The sequence below is a fragment of the Camarhynchus parvulus genome, chromosome 3 (genome assembly GCF_901933205.1).
Source record: "Camarhynchus parvulus chromosome 3, STF_HiC, whole genome shotgun sequence".
NCBI classification, from domain to species: domain Eukaryota; kingdom Metazoa; phylum Chordata; class Aves; order Passeriformes; family Thraupidae; genus Camarhynchus; species Camarhynchus parvulus.
Window position 1 is genome coordinate 43614884 of NC_044573.1, and position 24447 is coordinate 43639330.

At 39.6% G+C, this 24447-nt stretch overlaps 1 protein-coding gene across 8 annotated transcripts; it reads left to right on the plus strand.

Moving 5' to 3' along the window:
• The first annotated feature begins 15 nt into the window (after nt 1-15).
• GGPS1 (geranylgeranyl diphosphate synthase 1) lies at nt 16-22321 on the plus strand. 8 transcript variants are annotated; one of them, XM_030945043.1, is made up of 4 exons: nt 16-143; nt 4546-4638; nt 13450-13520; nt 17168-22321. In XM_030945043.1, the coding sequence occupies exons 2-4, from the start codon at nt 4572-4574 to the stop codon at nt 17927-17929; spliced, it is 900 nt and encodes a 299-aa protein (XP_030800903.1). In that variant the 5' UTR covers nt 16-143; nt 4546-4571; the 3' UTR covers nt 17930-22321. The 8 variants fall into 8 exon arrangements, with proteins under 8 accessions (XP_030800903.1, XP_030800906.1, XP_030800908.1 ...); XM_030945042.1 differs by lacking the exon at nt 16-143 and adding an exon at nt 344-812; XM_030945041.1 differs by lacking the exon at nt 16-143 and adding an exon at nt 344-691.
• The last annotated feature ends 2126 nt before the right edge of the window (nt 22322-24447 follow it).

A 24447-nucleotide genomic window follows, 5' to 3' on the forward strand; every position in this document is an offset into this window, starting at 1 on the left:
CGGCGGGGCGGAAGGAAGGAGGGGGGCGGCGCTCCGCTCTGGGCTCTGCCGCCGCCAGCGCCGCCACTCCCGGAGCGGCGGCTGCTCAGGGGCGGGGTTCCGGCTGCCGGCGTCGGCGGAGGAGGAGGCAGCGGCGAGGCGAGGTTGGCTGTCTTGTTAGTTGGCTGTGGCTGCGGGGGACACTGGGGTCCGGGCGGCGGAGAGAGAGGGGGGCGCCCCTCTCGCAGGGGCCGGTCCGAGTCTGGCTGCAGGGGAGCGGGTCCTGCGGCCGCCCCGCCCCACCCAGGAGGGGCTTGTAGGCTGCCCGGGAAGGGGCCGGGGGAAGGGGGCCGCCGGTAGTACTGGGCGGTGCCGGCGGTCACCGGGGCGGGCGGAGTGACTGACATAGCGCTCCGGGGCCGGGGCTGCGCTGGGCTGGCGGCGGGCGGCGCTTCCCGGCCCTCCCTGGCGGCTGAGCCCAACAGCGCCGATCAGAAAATGGGGGTGGACGGCGGGCGGGGGGAGCGATGCGTCCTCGGCTCTCGATCTCCTAAAATGGCGCTGAAGAGCTGGGCCCGCTCATCCTGGAGTTCTGGAGGCAGCTGAGGAGGCTGCGCCTGTCGCGTTGAACTCCGAAAAAAATGAGCCTTATTTCCGTCGGTCCGGCTGTGGCGGGAGTTTGGCGGCAGCAGCTTCATGTTCTCTGTGGAATGTGAGTTTTAACGTAGCGCTCCAGCTGCGGCCGCGGGTTTTGCCGACTCATGTTCTGTCTGCGGGTCAGGCCGCAGCTCAGAGACCCTCCCTGTCTGCGTGCCTGGACTTCGGCGGCCAAGGTATTGTTCTCGGGCTTCTGCAGCATTCCTGCTCAATTTTTCTTGGAAATCCCCATTCAGCTGGAACCACGATCACGGGAGCAGTGTGCTCACGTCGCGTTAGTGTTGGAGTGGCCCTATGGAAAGCTATTGTTTATTTAGCTGCATCTTGGGGAAAAAATGTGTGGTCTGCCACTGCCCTTCCACCTGCGGGAAGTGAGATGTTAGGTGTCAGCCTGGGAGGGGTTATAAACACGACTCTGCTAATTAGAATGGGAATGTGGACTGGTGTCCCAGTTTTATGGGACAAATGTCCCAGCATTTGGATTAAGACTTCTGGTAGTCTCTCTTTGAAACAGTAGATATTCACTATGTTTGCTGTGTGTTCCTTTTGAAACTTTGCTTCTCACTCCTACCTGCTCCCTCTGTCTGGGGCTTCCTCCCCCCCACCGGTTACAACGAAGCCAGTGTCTCAGTGCACTAAATTCTGTGATGGAGCTGATTTGAGACTCTTCTGAATGGTTCATTTTATACTGGAGTTCTTTGCTTTTTTGGTAGTTGTCTCTTATTTTCTCTGTAATTGCACTATGAATGCCGCCCCTGAGATGATGATACTTTTTAAAACACCATCTGCATATTTAACCTGGACTATTTCAGACTATTACATTCCCCCTTATTTGGGAGGGAGGGAAGAAGGGTCTACAGAGTCGAATGGAACAGGAGAAACTGTTTTACAAAGTTCCAAAGGGAAGCTTTTTCTTGACATTTGGCCTGGAATTAATCATCAACTTTCATCCTCCCTAGAAAGGTTCTAGACACAGATCACAGCTTCAAGTATAGCTTTAGAGTAGTTCCACATTATGGAGGCCCATGTCACCATCTTATCCTGTTGTCATGTGTGTTTTCAAAGAGGTCATCAGAGATAAGGTTTGATGCAGTCCAAAAGGCAACTGTTTGGGCTCTCTGTTGTGTGTGGCTGTTCTTTATGCCTATGTGAAGATATAAGAAATAACTGGAAAACTAACTTTGTCATGCATATGAATTGAAATGCAGCAAGTTTGTGTGCTAGTTTATAAGGTAAAGTGGCCTTAACTGCTTTAATCCTATGAATAAGCATAGATGTAATCAATTCTTGCACTTTCACTAACAAAAGGCTTTTTGGTAGCCTTTCATTTATTGTTTAACTGCTGGCTTTTACTTTTTAGTGGGGGATGGTGACTTTGAGATCTTGTGTGTAAATCACTGAGAAGTGTAACTTCCATAACAAATTGGTCAGTCACCTCAGCAGGAAACCCTTAATATCAAGCATTTCCCAAGTGTGCTGTATGTGCTAATTTTGTGCAAAGAGCAATAATATTACACATGTGGTATCATGGTATTTTTGCTTAGAAGCTTTTGTAATGAATTTTATTTACATATTTCTTTATCAAGGGTCCCTCTCTATGTATAAGTTTGGGGGAGGTTCTGTTCACTGTTTATGTGCCAGTGGGTGTGTTAAATGTGTAGCTGTCTGATGAATAATCAGACTATTTTTTTTTCCTTGGTAAATCCCTGGTGGGGATTTACCTAGAATTTCATTTAATGGTAGAATAGTAGTATAGAAAATTTTAATTATATTGATTTGAGATTAGTTACTTTTGTTCATTACATCTTTTTTGCCCTTTATTAAAAGAAAAAAGAAAGTAAGAATCTCTCTACTTGTGGTAGAAGTACCTGACTAATTTTCTGCTGATATTTAGTATTTCAGGTGAACTCCTATTAGTTATGTGCAGAAAGATGCAAATATTTAGGTTGATGCTGTACAATACTAAGGAAATTCAAGTTAGTTGGGGATTCTGAATACTGGCTTACTGGCTTACAAATGAGCAAGAGACCTAATTCCCTGAGGGAAGAGGAAGAGCTTTAACATTTACTTCTAAGCAAGAGCTTTTATAGGAGAACACTTCCAATCCTAACATCTCTTCTCAGCCTGGCTGGATAGCTATGCACTTTCAATTCTGTCACCGTCTGTGTGGCTTTTTGACAAATAATAGTCACAGGGGAGTTGTTAGGTTGATAGTATATCCTTATATCTATCTCTACCAGATTCTTTCTGCTTAAAACATCTGGGGGTAGACTCTGAAAATCTTTGATTTTACCTCCTCGCTGAAGTCCTTTGAGACTCTTTTTTACTCTTTATGTGTGAGGATACAGTTTGACAGCTGCCTCTCAGTGGCAGTGCTGGTTGAAAGCACTTCATTTACAACAACAAGCTGGCAACAAAATAAGGAGTCAAGGGTGTCAAATCTGATTTTGATTAGTGTGTGGCCTGACCTCTAGTTGTGCTGGCATATCATGGATAGGATGGAGAGGCTGTACTTCTTATCACAGCATCACTGCCAAGAAAATATGCGAAGCTTTCCCAAAAGGTGCAGCCTTACGAGTGTTTTGTTGACAACAATATTTGGTTAAATAGCCTTTCTTGCCCCTAAAATGCCAATACATTTGATGGACACACAGAGTGAAGCAAATAAAGGAGTTGATCTATACCTAAACTTGGAAAATAGTTATTAACACAAATCAGTTCCCCAAGTACCAACTGCTGCAAATGCTTGTGGGTGTGGAAGGTGGGAATGGGAATAGACAGGAACTGATTGAGCTATACTCTCCCAGCTTCTTGTGCGCCTGCTCCATAGCAGAGCTTGGGAAACTGAAAAGTGTTTCACTTACAGTGAGCATTATCTAGCAACAGCCAAAACATTAGTGTGTTATCAACAGTATTCTCACACAGAGTCCAAAACACAGTGCTGCAGCAGCTACTAGGAGGAAAATTAGCTCTAGTCTAGCCAAAATTGGGACGTTAATTTATGCAACTATTCACTTGCTCCGGGAGGAAAGAAATAAATCCTTTGCAGGATAGTAGCAAAGTATCTGAGAAGTGACGCTGAAGTAGCGTGAGACTTCATGCTACTGCTGCAGTTCCTGTCTTAAAACTACATGAGAAGCATTGTTTTGAGTTGCTGCATCTGCAGTGTAGTAAGGAAGGCTAGAGGTGAAAGGATAGTAAATCTACCACAGAAAAGAGTCTGAAAAAAAAATGCAGATGGAGATGACCTAAAGTATGTGACTTGAAGCTAATCAATAGGAAATTGTTGAGCTCTGTAGGCCCTGGATCCTGAAAGATTATTCATAAGAGTCTGTTACATTTTATGGTGTGTGGGAAAGTGTGTAGAGCTGTCTGTATGTTTGAACAGTGGTAGAAAAATTGTATATTTCTATTTTGACTTATAACAAAAGATTGAGGAATTATATCAAAAGACTGAAGCTAGTATTCTTCTTCTTTAAGTTGCCTTGGTCTGAGGTGTATTTTCTGCTCTTAGACGTTTCCACTTTTGAAATGTCTGATGTATGGAGAAAGCATTTAGCCGATTAGTTGTGAGGTTTTGTATGAGTATCTTTAAAGATTTGCAGTGGAGCTTTGAATGGTAACGATTTAAATACTTCATCACCTAAGCAATCTGCTACATACAAAAAAGTAAACAAAGTCTAGGAGTTGGCTTAAGCTTCATGATTAATTAAACTGTATTTAGCATGTATTATATGTGTTTCCTTGGTAAATGACATCTGGAAACCTTTTGTGTACTGAAGGTGTCATGCACAAAATTGGAATATTTGCACCTAACCTGTAAGTCAGCTCACATTTTAGTTGTATGCATCTACTGCTTACTTAAAAATTTTTAAGTCTAATTAGTGTTAATAACACTTTCTTTAACAGTGAACTACATCTTAGGAAAGAAAGAAATGGATGGGATGGATGAAACATCTAAAAGAATCCTAGAGCCATACCAGTATTTGCTTCAACTACCAGGCAAGTTTCTTTTTGCTGGGTTGTTTTAAGTATCAAAATTGTTTTTATAGCAACTTTTGTCTTGGGAAGTAGAAGCCAAGAAGTTTTTCTATTCTTGATTTGTGGATTTAAGAATAATAAAAAGTAATACTTTTCAGTGTTTCTCTTTTACTTGTTCTTTTCTTCCTCTTATGGAGCCACCTTTTTTTTTTGTGAGATTGGTACAATAACTCTTGTGTCTGTAGTAATATTGCCACATTAATATTGCAATTGTAGTAAGTAATATTGTTCTCCAGAGTCGCTGACTTGATGCTTTTAAAAATGGATAAATGCAAGTACTGAAGACTTGATCCTGGTTTTAAACTGAGGACAGACAATATTTTGTTCTTTAGTTGCTTCCTGTACTGAACTCAGTGCGTTGTAGGTTTTCTTTTGGTTGAGGGGGAGGGGTGTTATTTCAGGGGTTTTTGTTTGGTTAGGGTTCTTAGGGGGATTTTTTGGGTTTGTTTTGTTGTTGTTGTTGTTGTTTTGTTTTGTTTTTTGGTTGGTTTTGTTCTGGGTTGTTTTTTGGGGGTTTTCATTAACCTGTTCCTCTTGTGTAATTTATTCTCCTTGGTATGTGTAGAGACAGTTGCTCTTATGGCCGATTTCAGCTGTCCCTATTCATGGCTTGTTTCACCTATCAGAGGTTCAGCCAATCCTTGTGTACTGTCAAGTCACCAGCAATACATTCACATGAAGTTTTCAGTCACGCACAGTATAGCAGAACTCAGGGGGCAGTTTGAAAGCAAGCTGCTGTATGGATCTGCCCCTTGGAAGACTCTTCAACTAAACAATCAGATTGCTGTGACTTTTATTTGTACACCTAAAGTGTAAGAAAGACCATACAGGCTATCAAAGTGACTAATTTTGTAAAAATAGTGGCAGAACAACTTCGTCATTGGAACTACTTTATAAATGCCTGGTTGCCCTCTGTCTAGCTTATATTGCCTGCTGAAGGAGTTAAGGAAGATAGAAAATTTGGGTAAATATTAAGGAAATATTTCTGATCAAAATTATATCTGACCAAGGTAGAAGACCTTCTGCCTAGACAGGCAGAGTACTAAGTGGCTTTTGCACATCTGCAGCAAGAGCTGTATATCAGTAGGGTGGGTCCTCTGAGTCCTAATTCATTATACCTGAGTATAATGAATTTCATTATTAACCTCTACAAATATCCAGGATTTTCTTGCCAGCATTAGTGATTTCATTTGACTTGGCAGTTAGGGCCGAGTCGAAAACTAAGAAAAGGAAGGAATTTGGCAGTTGCTTGCCTTTTTAATGCCAGAAGGCTTGTTTCCCATTTCCTCATGTGTACTCCTTTTGGCTATGTTGAACTGGGTGGTGGTCTTTCTAGAGAACTACCTTGAGAGTGAGTCTGTATATTACAGAGAGCTTTCTAAGCCCTGGTCCTGAAAAAATTTGCTTTCCTCAAACATAATCTTTAAGTCTACTTTTTATTTGATGAGATTATCTCATTAACCAAGGAATGTTACAACACCTCTGCATCTTTAGTTGCTGATTATTTTTAAAGCTATTGTAGATACCAGGATGAAAAGCTCAGCTTCCTAGTAGAAAATACACAGCACCCAAAAAGTGCCCAAAAATCTTCTATAGGCAAAAGTGCTTGACTAAAAGCTCTTCAGTTACCTTTCACTTTAAATGATGCATCTAGAATATATGTTTACCCTTCCCACCTTGATTCCTGTGGCTAAATTCCTTTGCTTTGTGAGTTCAACTGTAAAAACTCTCTACTGGTGGTTTATGTAACACTACACTTGCTGGCAGTACAGGTGTTTTGTATCCTGTCCTGCTAAAGTATCATAAATCTGATAGTCCACTTTACCATGTTGCCTTCTTGTTAATTTCGTGTCTGTTTTGGGGAAGGTGAGAGACAAGATACTCTTGTCTCTATGCAGTAGTGCTCTCTATGCAGTAGTGGTGGTGTGATTCAAAAGAGAAAACTTCTCTTAAGCAGGTGAAAGTGGTGTACCTGTGGGAAACTTGTACTGAGTAACAGGTGAAGCAGTGAGGGTTCCCAGTCATAAATAAACTGTGTTTACTGTGTTTGAAGCACTGGCTTTGCTTAAGGTCAGCTACGCCAAGTACAGATCAGTGGGAGCCAGTTACGTGTGTGAATCTTGGAGTCAATGTGAGTACCAGTGCTCAGTAAGGGTGGAAAAAATGGGCTTACAGATGCTGTTTCTACCTAGAGTGGAGCTCAAATGAGATGCCCGAGCTAATACAACAGGCTCTTGTTGAAAGAGGCAGTTTCATTCTATCCTCTTAGCCTCTGGCAGTGTTCTGCTGCTTAACTTGCGCCAGTTCTCAGCTTGCTAATCAAATTGTTAGGTAGTATCAATCACCTGACCTGTTAAAAACTTGCCTGGGTAATCTCTTGTCTTGTTAGTGAGCAGGCACAGCAATAGGAACAAGAAGCTGTTTCTCTGTTGGATCAGTTTGAGCTCAGAGGGGCTTTGCAGAAAGCTTGGCCGAGTGTCAAATATGTACACTATTGCTCTACAGTAGTCCACTTCCTTATCTTGAAAGACCAGTTAAACTCTCCAAGCAGTTTAGTAATCTATGGTTGAATGAATGTAGATACATATCAAAGTTTGTTTGCATAAAAAGGGATTGTATAACTGTATTCAGGTTGGTAGCAGGGAAGGGAAAAAGCCTGCTAATCTTGTCAATAGTGTAAGAACAGAATTTTTATAACTGCTAAGTATTAACCGCTTAGGAGAGGAAATTGATTACTCTGTTTCCTTTTGCTGAAATAAGACTTTTAATGGTAACACTCTCAGGGTGATACTTAAAGTAACCTTGTATATTTCTTTGACTTCAAACAGTGCTAGGATAGGGAAGCTACTAGGCTTAAGGGATTTTTAGTATGGCGCTATTTTAACTGCTAGTGTGGTAATTAATGTTTATTCCTTCATGAGCAGAAATTATTGCTTGGGAGAAGAACATAGATTCCGAAATAGTAACCTTGCTTGTAAAATCTCATTGTAGTGGAACATTGCCTTACTAGTTTTTAGCAATGTTCTGCTTAATCTAGAATTTTGTCGCTTAGTATCATAAAGTGCAGGACTGACTTTCAAAGATTTTGTTGAGGTTTGTTCCAAAAATGTCTTCATTCACACACATGGTGAATCTTTTATTTTTAAGAGTCTGAGTTAACAGCAGTAGCTGATATTGCAGCACTAAGGAATATATTGAACTTCAATTGTCATAAAACTGATATGGTTAATAGCTTGCTGTTGAAAGGGGCAGATTCTGATCCCATTCATGACTCTGCATCTTCCCATTCTTGTCCTGCTGGTTTTGGCTGCAGTCTTTCCTGCTCTTGTTTAGCAAGCTAAACAGTCAAGACTGGCTTTGTTGTTCAGCTTTTGCTGCTGGCTTGTTGAACTTGATCAGCCTGGTGAAGGAGTTAAGCACCACAGGCCATGATCCCTACCACTGGCACGGGCTACCCTTGGCAGATCAGAGGCCTCTACTTGGGCCAAGTTCCTGAGGGAGGCCGCGCCCCTCTAGGCTGTGAGCTGCAGGGATGCCTGGGGGCACCTATTAGCTGGAATCAAGTGATGTCGCTGCTCCTAAAGGTGTGTAGTTGTGGAACACCTATGTCACCAAGCAAAGGAATGGTGGAAGGGGTTCAGCAGGCTTGCACAAATTACAAGACTCTACAGATTCAAGAATCTGAAACCTCTGGGTATATTGACAGGGGGGCAGGAATAGTCTCTCCATATCAGGTTGGGAGATGGATACTCCCACAATGGTGAGGGCTGGTGGCCTCTGACACCAGGAGAGAGATTCCCGTTCCTTGAAAAGATGTGCAGTTGCCAAATAGGTTCTGTGCACTGAAAGAAGACACATGGCTGGAAGCTCGCTATGGGCCTTTTATAACCTAAATGATTCTATGGTTTTATACAACAAGCATCCAAACAGCACCTGGGGCAGCAGCAAGTGGTGAGACTGACTCCTGTAGGGAATAGAGGCTTCCACATGTGGTTTTGTTTTAGGGAGGTTTGATGCTTCTAGATACTGCTGATAGGGATGTGAGGGAAGGACTGCCAAGGTGTGTTTCACCTTTAAAATACTGAACCTTACAGCTCTTCTACTTGAACACTAATGGATATAACAAGGGGGTGCCTGAAGCTTATCAAGCAAGACTATGTGGCCTTTGGAATGAGGGCTAAGGCCACAGGAAGCCAGGTGGGTCTTCTCTGTAATCCTCAACCCCCTTCTCACCATCAGGAGGAATAAACAGATACTGCCTGTCTATAGCTAGTTAATTTCACAGCTCATGCTGACAGCAGAGCTTTGGCTCTTATGGCCTTGAGACCTCCTTTGCAGAGCAAAGAGTTCCAGGAGGAGATAGCATCCACCTGTTCAAGTCAGGACAAAAACAGAGATTATAGTAAAAGAAAATGACTGCACACAGTCAAGTAAGGAATTAAGGAACTTGCAAACAAAGTGTATAGGCTGATTTGAACAAGACACTTAGTAATCTACAGATCAGATCTGAAGACAAATCATCCCAGCACTCCAACAAGGAAGTACAAATGGAACTTGATAGGGCAAGCTCTTGATTTTTCTGGGGATCTGCAGGATTGGATGCTTCTCTGAAGTGTCTTTATACAGTTGCATTCATTATTGAGAGTAAAAGGGAGGAGGTAGAGTTTGGATGCGGCTGTAGGGCAACAGTTTTATTGTGGCATAAACATACAGCTGGAGTGCTGCAGTGGATGGATGTGGATGGCCTAGGAAGACAATCTGAGGTAGCAAGGAATGGGAGTTCCATTTTATATGAAAGAACAGTTGAATTGCATGGAGTTTTACCTTCAGTTGGGTGAGCCTGTTGAGAGCTTATGGGTTAAGTTTTGAGGGCAGGTCAATAGGAGTGACATTATAGTGGGTGTTTGCTACAGACACCCTAAGAGGGAAGAAGCGGATGAGACCTTCAGACAACTGCAAAATGCTTCATATTTACAGGTGCTGATTCTTATGAGAGACTTCAGTTACATCACAGTGTGGTAGAAGAAGCATCACAGCAGGACACGGGCAGTCCAGGAGGTTTCTGGAATGAATTGATGACCTCTTGCTAACACAGGTGACCACAGTGCTGATGTAGGAAGGCATTATGCTTGACTTCCATTTAAAAAGAAGGGAGAATTGGTTAGGACATTCAGACTGGAGGCAGCCTTAGTTGCAGTGACCGTGGGATAGTGACATTCAGGATTGTGAGAAGGAGCAAGGCACAAATCAGGATCACAATGCTGGACTTGTTAACCCTATTTTGAGCAGAGGAATTGTGCTAGAGAATTCTGTCAATGACCTTAATCAGGCACAAGTCGCTGCACAGGTTAAAAGTGTATGTGCCTGCTCTCTGCTTGTCTTCATGCAGTTCACTTATGCTGTTTGTAGTGTTCTTGTAGCTACTTGGAGAGGTCTGCCTGGAGATTTTATCCATTTAGTTTTAATCCATCAGAGGATGCAGCTAAACGTGCAAGTGTACAATACAGCTGAGGTAATACAAGAGATTTCTTCCTCCAGAAGGGCAATGCCCCTTCCCCTGATCCTCAGCATCTTCTGCTCACCTTGTACTGATTGTGGCAGATCCACTGCATGAGCTGACTCAGTACATAAAGCTGGCAGAAAGCTAACCTAGCAAAAAGCTGTGTTCTCTGCTGGGCTAATGAGTTGAATTAGCTGTTATGGGGGCTAGGTTAATAGTCCCTCTGCTCTTTCCCATGCTGTTCTAGCCCTTTCATGAGCCTTCTCTGTAAGTGGGGTGCTGCCTTAAGGGCACAATTTGTGATTACTTGAATACAGCAAGAGTGAAGCAATACTAACCAGGAGCCTGTCCAAAATTTAGGTTTGTAGTTTTTGGGTCTGTGTCCTATCGTGAGAACAAGTGTGTATATAAAGAGTAAGTTGGCTGTTTTTTTTTCCTTTAGATGAGAAGCATCTCATCTGGAGAGGAGGAGGGAATGTCCTCAATACAACATCTTTAATCTAACTTCGTATTTGTTTGGAGGATAAAGCTTTAACATTCTTAGCTGCAGAAGGAATTTCTCACTATTTTTCTCACCTTTTCCACCCAGCATTACTAAGGAGAAAAGCTTTCCATAGTTGCTGTTTGATGTGGGTAAGAATTTGGGATCTTAGGCAGATTAAACCAAATGCATTTAGCAGAGCTTTGATAAAAGCTTGGCGCAGTAATGTCTATTATTATAGCTCTATACAGTAGGTAGAGCTTCTACTTTTGGATGTTAGACCTCTATTCTTCAATTTTGCAATAGCCTGCTTAGAATAATTAACAGAGCGGTGGAATGTGACAGTGAAGAAACTGGATAATTCTGGCAGTGCTCCTTTTAATGTCCTAGTGTCCCTGTATTGTTGTCTTGTCTAGTTTGGGGAGAGGAGGGATGTGGCAAGGAATGGAGTCTTCTGCATCCAGGCTTTACAGACCAGTATTGGAGGGGTTTGGTCTTTTGCCACCACAATATGGCTGCAGGCATAAATTCTGCATACAGAAAATCACTGTACTGTCACATAGACTGGGTAAGAGTGACTTCAGAATCAGATAAAATATCATTTATGTAGCAATAATGTTCCTCTAGAAGACAAGCAAATCTGCATCTATAAAAGGAAAAATAAATGTCTCACTATACAGGTAGTAATTTTTCTTTGAATAATCAGTGTCTAGGAAACCTTGCTAGTCAGGGTAGACAAGTCTAACAATTCAAATGCTGCCTGTACCAAGGAACTAAAGTGACTTAATCCTTTGTGCATGTTATAATCCATTTAGAGTGTGTGCTAGTAGTCAAGTTCCTCATGATGAAATAATGCTTGTTGCTGAACATCCAGCGCTCTTTAAGTGTATTTTCTAGGAAACACATTCAGAAAAACAGGATTAGATGCCTAGTATAAAAAGAAAAAGCAGGTGTTGTCTGTATCCAAGTAATTTAGAAGAGAATAAACAGCTATAGATAAGGTATAGATTAGGTACAGTTCCTTAATGTGATATTCTCTGATTGATTTTCGTTATGAATGTGGTGAAATACTTGTTAATCCTTAACTGGTAAGCCATACAGTTTGGAAATATTTATAACAGTTATTCTCAAGGAGAGACAAAACAATCCTTCCCTTCTGCAGAAAACTGTTAGTGTTTAAAACTGAGCACAGACAACAAAAATGGAGAAAACAAGCCAATGGCAGTGTATGTCCAGGTAAGAATGCCTGTTCACATGTGGCAGAAGCAGAGGACAGAGCTCCTGGGGGAAAAAAAGGGGACCATTTTGTTAATCTTGTCTAGTAAGAACCAGAAGATGGTGGTGACAGGAAGCGGTGGAAATCATTGAGAACTGAGACAAAAAGTGCAGACCCCTGATCCAGGGAGGAAGGTTATCACCCTTGCTACAGAGCCCAACCCACAAAGCTATCGCTTACCTGGTGGTGACTTAATTAGGAGGGGAAAAATTCTCTGTCCAGTTTCTCCAGGGTCTATGACTGCAAGTGAATTTACCCCTACTTAATATTCTGTTCTGTATATGCTGGCTACACAGTCATAGAGAAGCCTTAGGGAGAGATTCAAATGTTGACATTTCTTTGGTGCTATGGGCAAGATGGAATTATCAACATGAGGACTAGTATTGCAGAATATCTCAGTTATGTCTCAGTACATCTTGAGTCAAGTAATATGGGTTCCATGGGTGTCTATGTTGCACTTGTCTTGAAGTTTATTTAAAGCTTTTTTCCAAATGCTTGTTTATGTGAGCTATATATAGAAATACTCAAAGCTGTTTTTGTAAACCTGTCTTGCAGTTATTCCAAGATATTATACATAGCTGAGCTTCTCAAAGTTCAGAGCAGAATTGTCTCAGTGGGGATAGAGGATGACTTTATTTCATATTGAACATGAATAGAGGCTGAATAGATATTTGTACATGAAAACCAGCAAATTACTAAAGAAAGTAGACATAAATAATAATAATATCTATTATCAATAATAGATAATAATGCCTATCAATAATGTATAGGCATAAGGTTAGCTTCTATTGAAATTCACTCTGTCATGTAGAAAGTATCTGGATTGAACAAAACAACTTGTTTTAACACTAAACTTGGTCATTTGATGTTGTCTTTAATTCCTATGAAACAGGATGACTGCCTGGCTCCAAGAAAGTAGATTTTACCAAAGCAGACCAAATCCTATTTTAGGTAGATTTCTTGGGTATAAGGTAAATATCTGAATTCTTGGAAAGTTCTATCCTGTTCAGAATGTTCTGTTCAGATTTTTGTTTAGAGTTATTTAGTAAGTATATGAAATGTCACTTTCTTGTTTTACAAATTTAAGTAAAGAATAATACTACAGGAGAAAGACCTAAACATTGACAGAAATAGCTATTTAACAAATACCCATACTTTCAACTAATAATGAATCATAATTGAAACTTTTAAAATTAACATGCCTTGCAAAGTAGCTGATCTGAACAGGCTACCAATATGGCCAGGATCCCTTACTAATTGTGAAAACTAAATACAATAACCTGTAAATAGGTGCTTTAAATACCCTTGTCAAGTGTTTAAAACTGAAACTGCTGCTACTTGATGTTTATTCAATGAGGAAACAAGCCATGCACTGATATATTTTCCACTTTTGTGTCATCACACTGATGAGTTTTTTAATTGGGTCTCAAATCAGCTATAGTTGTTAAGACAAACTGTTGTGCCTAATTATGAACTTTATTATTTTTATAAATACCTATAATATTTTTATTGTAGGTAAGCAAGTGAGAACCAAACTGTCACAGGCCTTTAATCACTGGCTGAATGTTCCAGAAGATAAAATACAGGTACTGGCTAATAATTTTTAAAAGGTTGTTATCTTTATTCTCTTACATAGCATAAATTATCAGAAATCTTAAATGCGCTAATTTTTGAATATAAAGTGAACTTTCAGGAAAACAACTTCAGTGCAAAGCTTTTACTGAGATGCAACACTAAGGAAATTATTTCCATGTCTTACTAGAATAGTTACTTCTTTCCAAGTGTGTTCAACCTTTGAAGTTGTAAATAAGTAGTTATCATTGTTACCCACTTAAAATTACTCAATTATTAACACTGAGTTTTTAATAACTTACAAAACAAGCTAGATAGTTGCATTGTAGACTTCACAAATATAGTGTTTAAAAATAAAATCTTGATGTTTTGATACAAGAATATCAAAGGAAGGAATTAAATCAACTTTAAAAACCTAAAACTGAGTGGGATGTATCATATAGTTTGCAGTCCTTACTTTCTAACAGGAAGGATTATCTAGAAATTCTCATTGTCTTTTCTCTTGGACAGAGTGTGCAAGATGCATGGATGTGTATTTAAACACTGGCTTTTCAAATGAAAAGGTATCCTCATTTTTAGGTTACACTGCAGTTTTGTTAAACTGATGCAGGGTGTGCAAAATATTTTCTGTCCAAGGCAATGTAAGGAATCAATATAATTGGTTGTGGTTTTTGACACCCAGCTGGATTTTGTTAATTTTATTAATTGTTGGCAGAAGTATCTTTAGCATTTGTGAAGGAGTCATTTTTAGGGTGGCTTAGAAGTGACACTTCATAGCTCTCAAGCAGCAAAGTGATTTAAGTGGTTTAAGAGGCTGCATTTCATAATCTAGGAACTCTTGCATTTTTCAGCCTGTCTGTGTAACTGTCTAGAAAAGTGTATTGTCTTTCAGCTAGACACATCTTACCTTTTGTGCTCAGACAAACATCCAAATAAAACAAATAATATAGCAATCTGTGTATTGTACGTATGGGTTTAATCTAATATCACAGATCAGAATTCAGATTGGAAAAAGCCTCTGGAAGTTATCTAGGACAACCCTGTACTTAAAGCAGAGCTTGCTCTGTAGCTACTTAAGGCTTCTGGGAGCACTGTTGAGTTTTGAAAATCTGGTGATGGGGTTTCTGCAGCTTCCCAAGGCCTGTCTTCTCATGCTGAACCCCTTTCATTACAACAAAACCTTCCATTCTGTTCAACTAGTGGGTTTTTATGTTGCAATCTGACTGTTACTTCCTGCTCTTTTGCTGGGCACTCATGACATTGTGGTCAATTTTTGTTTAGTACTAATAGCAAACTAAAGCTGCAGTGCCTCTGTGTGAACAGAAGTTCTGTCACTTTAAACTGATGATCATGTAACTACTATTGAAAACTTGGACCACTTATTTTGATTATCTTTATGAAGAAAACCAATGCTTAATGTCTCTTTTACTACTTAAGTTGGTTGTAATGGCAGGAAAAAACAAGACCCTGTCATCTTCTAGTCTTCATCATGATGCAATTATTGCAGCTTTTGTGCATTTTAGTACTAATTATAATAACTAAGGATGGTTAAAGTCTGGAGGACCACCTCTGGTCATCTTTTTGACATTTCTCGTGATCTCCATAAGATGTCCCTTGTGTCTAACAGCCTGATTAACTTCCAGCTATTTGTATTTCCTTTATTAAAAATCTGAATTCTGGCATTCATTCTGGGTTTTTTTCTTACCTTAGATTATTTGTCTTTGTGTAGTTTATTTAGATTATACAGTCGAGGCTACTACAATTGAGGTTCCTTGGTAGTTTATTTTACTGTTAACTGCCACTCTTTCACCTTTTGCCCAAACCAAATGATCTCTTCCCCCAACACTGACTGAATTTCTAGTTCCCTTTTGATGCTGCACTTAAACACTTCAACTTGTTGAATTAGAGAACACTGGGTTTGTCAGGTGAAAGCACTGAAATGGCCTAGCAAGAGTCAAGCAAATTTTAAAGCTGTTGCAAATAAGGAGGTGGAGGAAACCTGTGTGTTGGACTGATAGTGCAGCAGATAATGATTAGGGTAGGTGTAGGTTGTAAGAAAACATAGCACTCTGTACTGGGTCTTCAGCTTTCATTATGGAGACCAGTCTTTTCATTTTCTCAGGCTACTTCCTGATGTCTTGTAAAATAATCTTTTTCTGATATCTGAACTGTTTCACACCTTTCCTTCGCCTTTGAAGCGCTTTTGATGCTATCTTAAGTTCACAAGGTAATTTCATAGAAACACAGTCAGGAAACACTGTTTCCTTTAAACCTTACCTATGGAAGCTGCAAGAGGTCATGAAACTGCCAGTGATATGAAATAGGTCAGCAAGAGAAGTACTAGAATAGGCTTATCCAATGAATTCACAGAACACAGGGAAGCGTTCCTCATAGTACTGAGAATGAGATAATGGACCAAAAGTATATTCAAACAAATAGGTGTGTAAAGTTGCCTTCAGTAAGTACTCTATCCTTTGATTTCATGTATTTAAGTAGGTTGTTCTTGCAATTGTATCTTGGGAAAGGGATTAAATTCCTGGGGTTTGAGTTTTAATCTTTGGGACAATGTTCACTGAACACCTGGTGACTTGGTGCTCAAGAAAATGCTTACAGCAAAGTCTTTATTTTGTCCTACAGCACTCATCAAATAGGACCATACTAAATATTTGCTGCCATTTTATGGTAGTCTTAGTGTTTAACAGTTGTTTTGATGAATTTTGACTGAATGCAATGTTTGTAGCTAAGGAGTGTAATTGGTTCATTACCTTTAAAATCATATCTTAATCAGATGTGTTTGGCAGTGAATTTATACAGTGTGCAGTTTTATGTGCTTAAATTTATTTCCATTTAAGCAGGTGCTGAATATACCTGTTGCTTGTGTGGCAGCTGTGGAATAAAAGCAGCATATAGTGTTAAGACTTCATTTTTTGATGAGTTGTTAAGGTTCTGTTCTACTCAAATGTAGTCAGCTACAAGCCTAATGTTGTGAACAGTTTATTGCACACCTCAGGTGGTGTGTGATACTGGTCTACCTAGTAACAAACAGAGTGTAGGAAGCTTCTCAGAAGAAATTGTGGCTGTTGTCTTTCTGCCAAGAATTTTCCAAATGGTGTTTCAGAGGGAATAGTTTGTCCTTTAAGAGCTCAGTACTGAATATAACCACACAAAGTTTGGGAAAAGAAACGTGAACTCTCCACTTATCAAAACATGGTTCACAAGAGAAATGTGATAATGGATGATACCTGACACTCTCAAGAACTGAGATTTCAGGTTTGTAAATCTAAACATTTCAAAACACTGTGTTTATTTTATTTTACCCTAGTCATGTTTCTAATAACAGCTATTCCATGACTCCTAGCCAATGGCTTCTTTTAGAACTGTAGCAACAGTGAAGAGGATCATGCAAGTGGAAGCACTTCAGGGGGTAACTTTGAATCTGAAAACATTACACATAAGACTATGTGATCTAGGACTTCGAGCAAACTGGATGGTGAAGAGAAGCATAAATCTGTACTAAGAGTAAAGGCAAGTTGCCTGAAGAGGAACCTCAGTGATAGAGAATATAGTTCTTTAAAACATTATCCATTTTAAGTATAGTCTCACAAAAGTCTCATGGTTAAATTACAGTGACAGACTTAACACTTTTCTCTTCTTGTCATAGGTTATCATTGAAGTGACAGAGATGTTGCACAATGCAAGCCTTCTTGTGGATGATATTGAAGATAACTCAAAGCTACGACGGGGCTTTCCAGTGGCACACAGTATCTATGGAATTCCATCTGTAATCAACTGTGCTAATTATGTTTATTTTCTTGGCTTAGAGAAGGTTTTAACCCTTAATCATCCAGATGCTGTTAAAGTTTTTACCCGTCAACTTCTGGAACTGCATAAAGGTCAAGGCTTGGATATTTACTGGAGGGATACATACACCTGTCCTACAGAGGCTGAGTATAAAGCCATGGTACTGCAAAAGACAGGCGGGCTCTTCGGATTAGCTGTAGGCCTCATGCAGCTCTTCTCAAATTATAAAAAGGACTTAAAGCCGCTCCTTAACACACTTGGTCTCTTCTTCCAAATAAGAGACGACTATGCCAACTTGCACTCCAAAGAATATAGCGAGAACAAGAGCTTTTGTGAAGACTTAACTGAGGGCAAGTTCTCATTCCCAACCATTCATGCAATTTGGTCAAGACCTGAAAGTACTCAGGTGCAAAACATTTTACGTCAAAGGACGGAGAACATAGATATAAAAAAATACTGCGTACATTACCTTGAAAATGTTGGTTCCTTTGAGTACACTCGGAATACATTGAAAGAGCTTGAATCTGAAGCCTATAAGCAAATTGAATCACTTGGGGGAAACCCTGAGCTTGTAGCACTAGTTCAACAGCTGAGCAAAATGTTCAAAGAAACGGAAAATTAAGAAATTGACTTCTGGGTGTGGATTAAAACTCTTTTGAAAATGGGAGAATAACCAGATGGAGAGTTGTGATAATCAGTCTTATGTAAAACTTCCTCTTGTAGCCATGTTACAGAAATTATTGTTAAAAATAACTAGTAATTGAGTTTTGAAATACATACCTTATGATCTCTAAAGTCTTAACTGTAATTGCTTACAGTTGGTTTTGCTAAAGCAGATTACTAGAACTAAAACAAGTTTTGAACCTAAGTGTAATAGTCTTGACAGAATCACAGGCATTATTTCATACTTAAAACTCTCATGCCCCTAACCAGGCTATGATAGGATTTTGGTTGAAATTCTGTGTTAAATTAAATCAGGTTGACATGTGTATATTATGCATTTTAAACAATGCTCTTATAAACCAAAATTTGTGTTAAAAAAGACCGTACTTGCAACCACAATGCGCATTAAATTGTGTGATATTTCTAAGTTTGACTTGTGAAGATCAGGGGAATCAGTTTACTATGTCCTTGAGTGAATATCCTATCCAGCTTCTGTGGATATTTTCAGGGGAATGTGAATTATGAAAGATACTATTTCATATTCAAATAAGACATGCTCAGTCTGAAATTGTGACTTGATAAAGATTTTGCAGTACCTTAGAGAAAAGATTTCATCACATCAACAAAGTGTGAATTTGCTGCTGATTCCAGCTCTGTAATTATTTTGCTTACCTGGTTTTAGATTTTGAAATTATCAAACATTCTGTAGCCAGAAACTTAAATCTATGCATTAGAGCTCATATATGTAACTGCAAATAGCAACATAATGAGCTGCTATTAGAAATGGAAAGGGGCTCATACCAGGTAACTTTAGGACACCATAATTGGTGCAGGTCTCTTTAATCTCTGCCTATAATTGAGGGCCTTCTCCAAGACTTTATTCATATTTCATTCCTGTCCTGAATTGCTGTCTGGAGGCATGTTCTGTATCTCTCCAAAGACACAAGATCTGTAATTTTTTTCTTAAAACAGAGTACAGTATCTTGTTTTACAAGCTACAATACCACTTCAGTTTTTTTAATTGCTTAAATAGAGCTTTAAAATTATAGACATACCAAAATAGAACTGGGACTGAGAGCAAGATTTAGGGGTGGGGCTGATAAGTAACAAAGTTCTCTGCTCAAATATATATATATAAGTATAAATATGTCTATATATATGTTAATAAAATGTAAGCAGAGATCTTTGTTTTTTTCTTGCCTGGGCTGCCTTTAATCAGGTTCAGTTCCATTAGTATTCACAGGTATATTAAGCTTTGCCTTGGGGTAGTTAGATAATGGTTTGGATCAAAGGTAGGACTGGTGCTATAAGGTGTGGTGTTAGCTCAAGCATACTCTGAAATGGACAGAGGTGCTTGGCTTCTGATGGCTAAAGGATAGTTTTATGCAGGTGTTCATTTACTGCACCTGGAAAACAGGGAGAGCTATGATCTCCGCCCACTGAGAAAACTAACTGAAGTAGGTTGCTGTAATGTCTTCCCTGGGCAGCCTTAATATCTTTCTGAAAGTGATCAAACATGACAAAATTAGGGATGACTACTTTCAGTCTGAAATATTATGTAGTTAGGGATGATAGCCTGTCCCTTTTATCTGCATGCTGAGGAGAAATCGTTGATTAGACACTGAATAATAGGCTTTTCACTGAATGGAATTGGTTGTGAGGACTGAGTAGCTTAAAGTTGGTGAAAGGTGTCTTTAATGTTAATGAAAGAGAATTGTTATTCCTTTTTCATAACTTGTAGTGCTTAGTAAGCCTGTAAGTTTTTAATGTGTTATGTGAAAATACTATCTGCAGCAAATCACATTTATTTTGTGCCATGTCTCAGAAGTTTCTAAGCACTGTTGCAGTTAATGTTGAATAGGGGAAAGCATTGAAAAGATTATTTTTGTCAGGAGAATCTCCTAGTCTTACTGTGAAATGTATCCTTGTGCCTGGTAGGATATTGTACCTGCAACACAATGCAAAGTGCACTTAGTGCCATTTCATGTCTGTTCAGTTGCTGGATGTAAACAGTTCTGTATAATCAGACTTCCATAATGAAGTAGCTTTTCTTACTGTTTGTATAAAGCTTTTCTGCCGTCTGAGATTTCTGCTATGTCATTGCTCCTTTTTTTAATTCTGGCAATTCACCCCAGTATTTATTCTAATTCTACATCTTGTAGCATGTGCCTTCATTAGGAGTAGGTGCATGGATGTTTTCCAGTTGCAGACCATTTAAACCACAAATGGCTGAGAAGGGAACAGTTGGTCCAGCTTTCTTTTCCCAGGTTACAAGAGGCCATGCAGCTCTCTCTCACTCTCTGCCTTCAAAGCATTTGATGTCAGTATTCAAAGCATATGCTGAAGGCATATCTGGAAGGGCCCACACATTGTTGCTCTTCACTTAGGTTAGGACAAACAGGATTGTGAGAGCTGTTCTTGATGTATTCAGGAGTCAAAAGAGGCTGGGATATTTCTCCTTCATCTGTTAAGCTGGTAGAGCATCTTTAAGCACTAAATGCCGGTAGTAATGATGCCCTTAGTCAAGGTCGATTTTATATTTGGTGGCATAAGATCAGTCTGTACATTTTCATTGATATCCTCCAGTGTTATCACTGGTTAAGTGTTAACTTAACAATGTTATCATTATTAAGTGATGCTCCTGAGGTTAAGCAGTGTTAAGAAAAGCTCTTCTTTAAGGCGGCATGGGAGTTCTTGTGACTGTACAATTAGTTGTGTGAGTACCCCTCTGTTGCTATCCCTCCCACAACACAGGGAGTAGGGATTTTTCCTGATCTTCATAAAATATGCACTGTTATAGAATGGCAATCCAAGTTGCAAGTGGAGATGCCCACAGGGAAACAAAGGGGATGCTGGTTTCAATGTCAGTCCCTTTGAGCCAGAATCATTCCCCTTATCTTCCTACCATTGCCAGCAGGTTGTACTTTGATCAGGTTATTAGTGCATTTCCTGGGGATTTAGTTCTTGCAGTTCATATTAAGAGAAATGCAAACACTCATTAGTCTGGAGCATTTGCCACTACCTCAGTCTGTTTTCTGATTTTGTGCTTGTTTGGATGTAAATGAGTGCTGTCATCTGTCTTAGAGTAGCCAGCCATTGGATGGGACATCTCTCTTTGCTTTTTCATAGGCTTATGTTTATACATATACCCCATCAATTACTATGAAAATTGCATCATTTGAAGACCTTCCTGAGAAGATAGCTTTCTCCTCTCTTTTTGAACTCAGGCTGTTCAGGTACCCACTCAGAGCAACTTTGTATGTATCAGCCAGTTGTTGATACAAACAACATAGAAATGTTAATGGGAAAAAAACTGTTGGCTATTCTTTGTTTCTACTTTTTTGTTAATTTTGCTAATCTGGCTGCATGTGCTATGGAAATTTCCTATATTAAGGGCTGTTTTCTTCAGTTATTGTTAAAATGCTAGCAAGGTATAAAAACATGGGGTTTGTGAGGGGGTTTGCATTTCTCATGTAAAACTAGTTTGAACTTTAATATGCCTTTATCACTGAATTGCACCAGGCTTTTATTCATGTGCAAGAGCCATATGGGCATCTGTTGATCTTCTTTGTCCCATCTTCATCATTTTAAATTTCAGGTTTGGTATTTACTATGCTCTTTGTATTATTTGCTCAGTACTTTCACTGTAATTCTTCTTTCAGCTACATTTCTATTCTGCTGTTAATACCAAGCACACATAATACCATCAAGCTCGGTTTTGATCCTGGACAAACATACTAGTCTGGGTCTACTTTTGAAATGTTGAATCTTGGCTCATCATTTGCCTTCACATTTGCCTCCAAGATTAATCCAAGATTTTCTGCAACCTTGAAATGCCTGACACTTTTTTTCCAGGAAGCTGAAGCCTGTAACATCTTATATGACCATAAATTATTTTTGTCTCATGTAGGTTGAGCTACTTTCCTTGCCCTACCTGTTTGCTTTCAAGATCCATTTTGCTTTGGCGGTAATGCCTGTTAGGTCTTTTTATGAATAAACTTAACTCACTAGCCCTGAGGGAGGGAAGTTAGTTTTTGTCCAGGTTAATGAATTATCCCACTCAGCAAGAGCCTGATGAATGCCAGAGCTGGCAGGTGGACAGAGGCCAAGGAAAGGATTTCAGAATAAGAAAACTCATTTTGGCCTCCTGAGGCTGCCTCATGTAATTTTACCTTCCTTTACAGAATATACTTGGCTTTGTTATGAAAAGCTGATGTGTGTGGTTACTTTCCCTGAGCATCTCAAATAGACTGTGAGAGATACTTAAGTTAAAATTTATTTATTCTGACAATTATTTATGTAACTTGCATATATCATCTAAAGATTTTATTAAAGGTACAGATAAAACAGAGTACATTGTTTCATTATTTTTCCTTCTCTTAACAATTTTTCTGTTCTTGAAGTCAGGGAAACATAATCTGCCATGTGCCTATTTGAGTTGATTGCTACCTCACATTAACATCCTTCCTGAAAATGTTTTATCATAGCTGAGCATCAGCATTCGACCTTTTTTGCAGCACTTATTTTAAAATTACTTCAGAGGCACCTTGTTGAGGTGTGGCTAGGAATAATCCATGATTCATTAACTCACTTCAAGCATATAATCTGCAAAACTTCTAATAAAGATGCAGGTTAAACCACATTAACCCTGATAGTGTTCCTCACCTGTGTACCCTATGAAACAAGTACATTCTCAATTAACCTGCTGAAAAGGTATTTATCTGTTCAGTACAGCATAGAGAACCATGGGAGATACACCAAGAAGGCCTAACGTGACACTTCCAGGGAAAGCACTACACAACCTGACATGAATTTGTGTAGAAGACTAACTCTGAGGTGAAGGGAAATCATAGATAGTTATCTGTGTTTGAGCTCCTGGAAAATGCTCTACTCATTGCTATACGAATTATAGCAATGTTATATGTTATGCTGATAGTTAAGCAGCTGCATCATCTCTTGCACACAGTAGGTCATTTTCATAATGCTTCAGTTGCTATTTCTAGAGCATATAGTGTGAGCTACTTAATCACTCAGTAATTACTGAAGTCTGTAAAATGGTAAATGCATACATTTTGTTTATGTCTTTTGAAATACATAAAAACTCTTATTCTCTTGCGATCTGTGTTACTCTACAGAGAACTTCTCTTGGCTGAGGGAGGCATAACCTTTCACTGACTGGAGTTACTAATAGCAGGCTGACACCAAGCCTGTGTGAACAGATTGGAGGGGAATAAAGGTTTGCAAGGAAAAAAAATCCAAAACTTCTTTAAAAGTAGGATTTCCTGTAATTGCAGAGTTACTATATGAAGCATGGAACTAACTCAAACAGTTTTTCTGTGGTTTTGACTGAAGAACCTATAGCTAACTGCTTGCTTTTTGGGGTGGGATGGAATGTACAAGTCAAAGTAAAAGCCATACAGAGGAATTGTCATCACTACTCACAGAAGTGTAAAAACTGTGCTATAAACCTAATCTCTTACCTTTTACACCAACCAGCATGAATGTTCAATAAATTTAGAAGCTAAATCCATTTTTACTTTAGTGTTTATAAAATGCTGAAGTTGTAATTTGAGGTAATGATGTGAAAATGTTAAATTGGTCTAGCTGTTTCATTGGCATTGGGACTGTCCTGTTCTTTGTCAAGCAGATCATGAGCTATGGCTATTTGTTGATTACAACACTGAAACAAGAAGTACAAAGAAACAGAAAGAACGAGCACTTAAGTTTTGCTATTCTCATAATTTTAGAAATAAATTTGACAACATGCATGTAGATTGTGAGAATGGCTGCATCACCTGTCAAACTAGGGATAAAACAAGAGCAGCTGGGGTCAAAAAGACCACAAGAAGTATTTTCTTGTTTTCAGTGCCTTTCCTGTCAGGCAGCACACAAAGTGGAGGATGCTTACAGCTTTGACCTTGGGAACCGTGGGGAAGTCAGAAAGGAGAGCAAGAGGCCTTACTGCTCTCACTTGCACCTCTTCCATGTAGCTTCAGCTACATGGCTTGAAACTGGAATAGATTGTTCCAAGAGTGCCCTCTGTGGGAGATGAGTGGGCTTAGGAACACAGATGAGACAGCAGCACCACCAAAGATGTGGAAGAAGGACTAGGGTATCTATTTTTCCCCCCAGTTCTATTAGTTGGTCTGAAATAACACATTACCTATGGCAAGGAAGGACTGTGAAATGAAGGCACAGAGTTCTTTGCTGGGCTGTCCCCTTGGGGAGCAGCTCCTTTGTGCAAGCCAGTAAAGTGCACCCTCAAAGCCTGTTACTTGATGATGCAAGGTACCAGCATGCTAAAGAATATACACATTATCCAGATTGTTTTGATTGGATTGTACCAGTGTTACCAAATACCCATACCCGATTTCTGTAGTCAGTATCACAGCCTCAGAGTAGAGAGTACTAATGTGCTGCCTACCAAAAGGACAGATTTCATGTAATGGAGCCGTAGGACTGAAAGAGGACAGATGT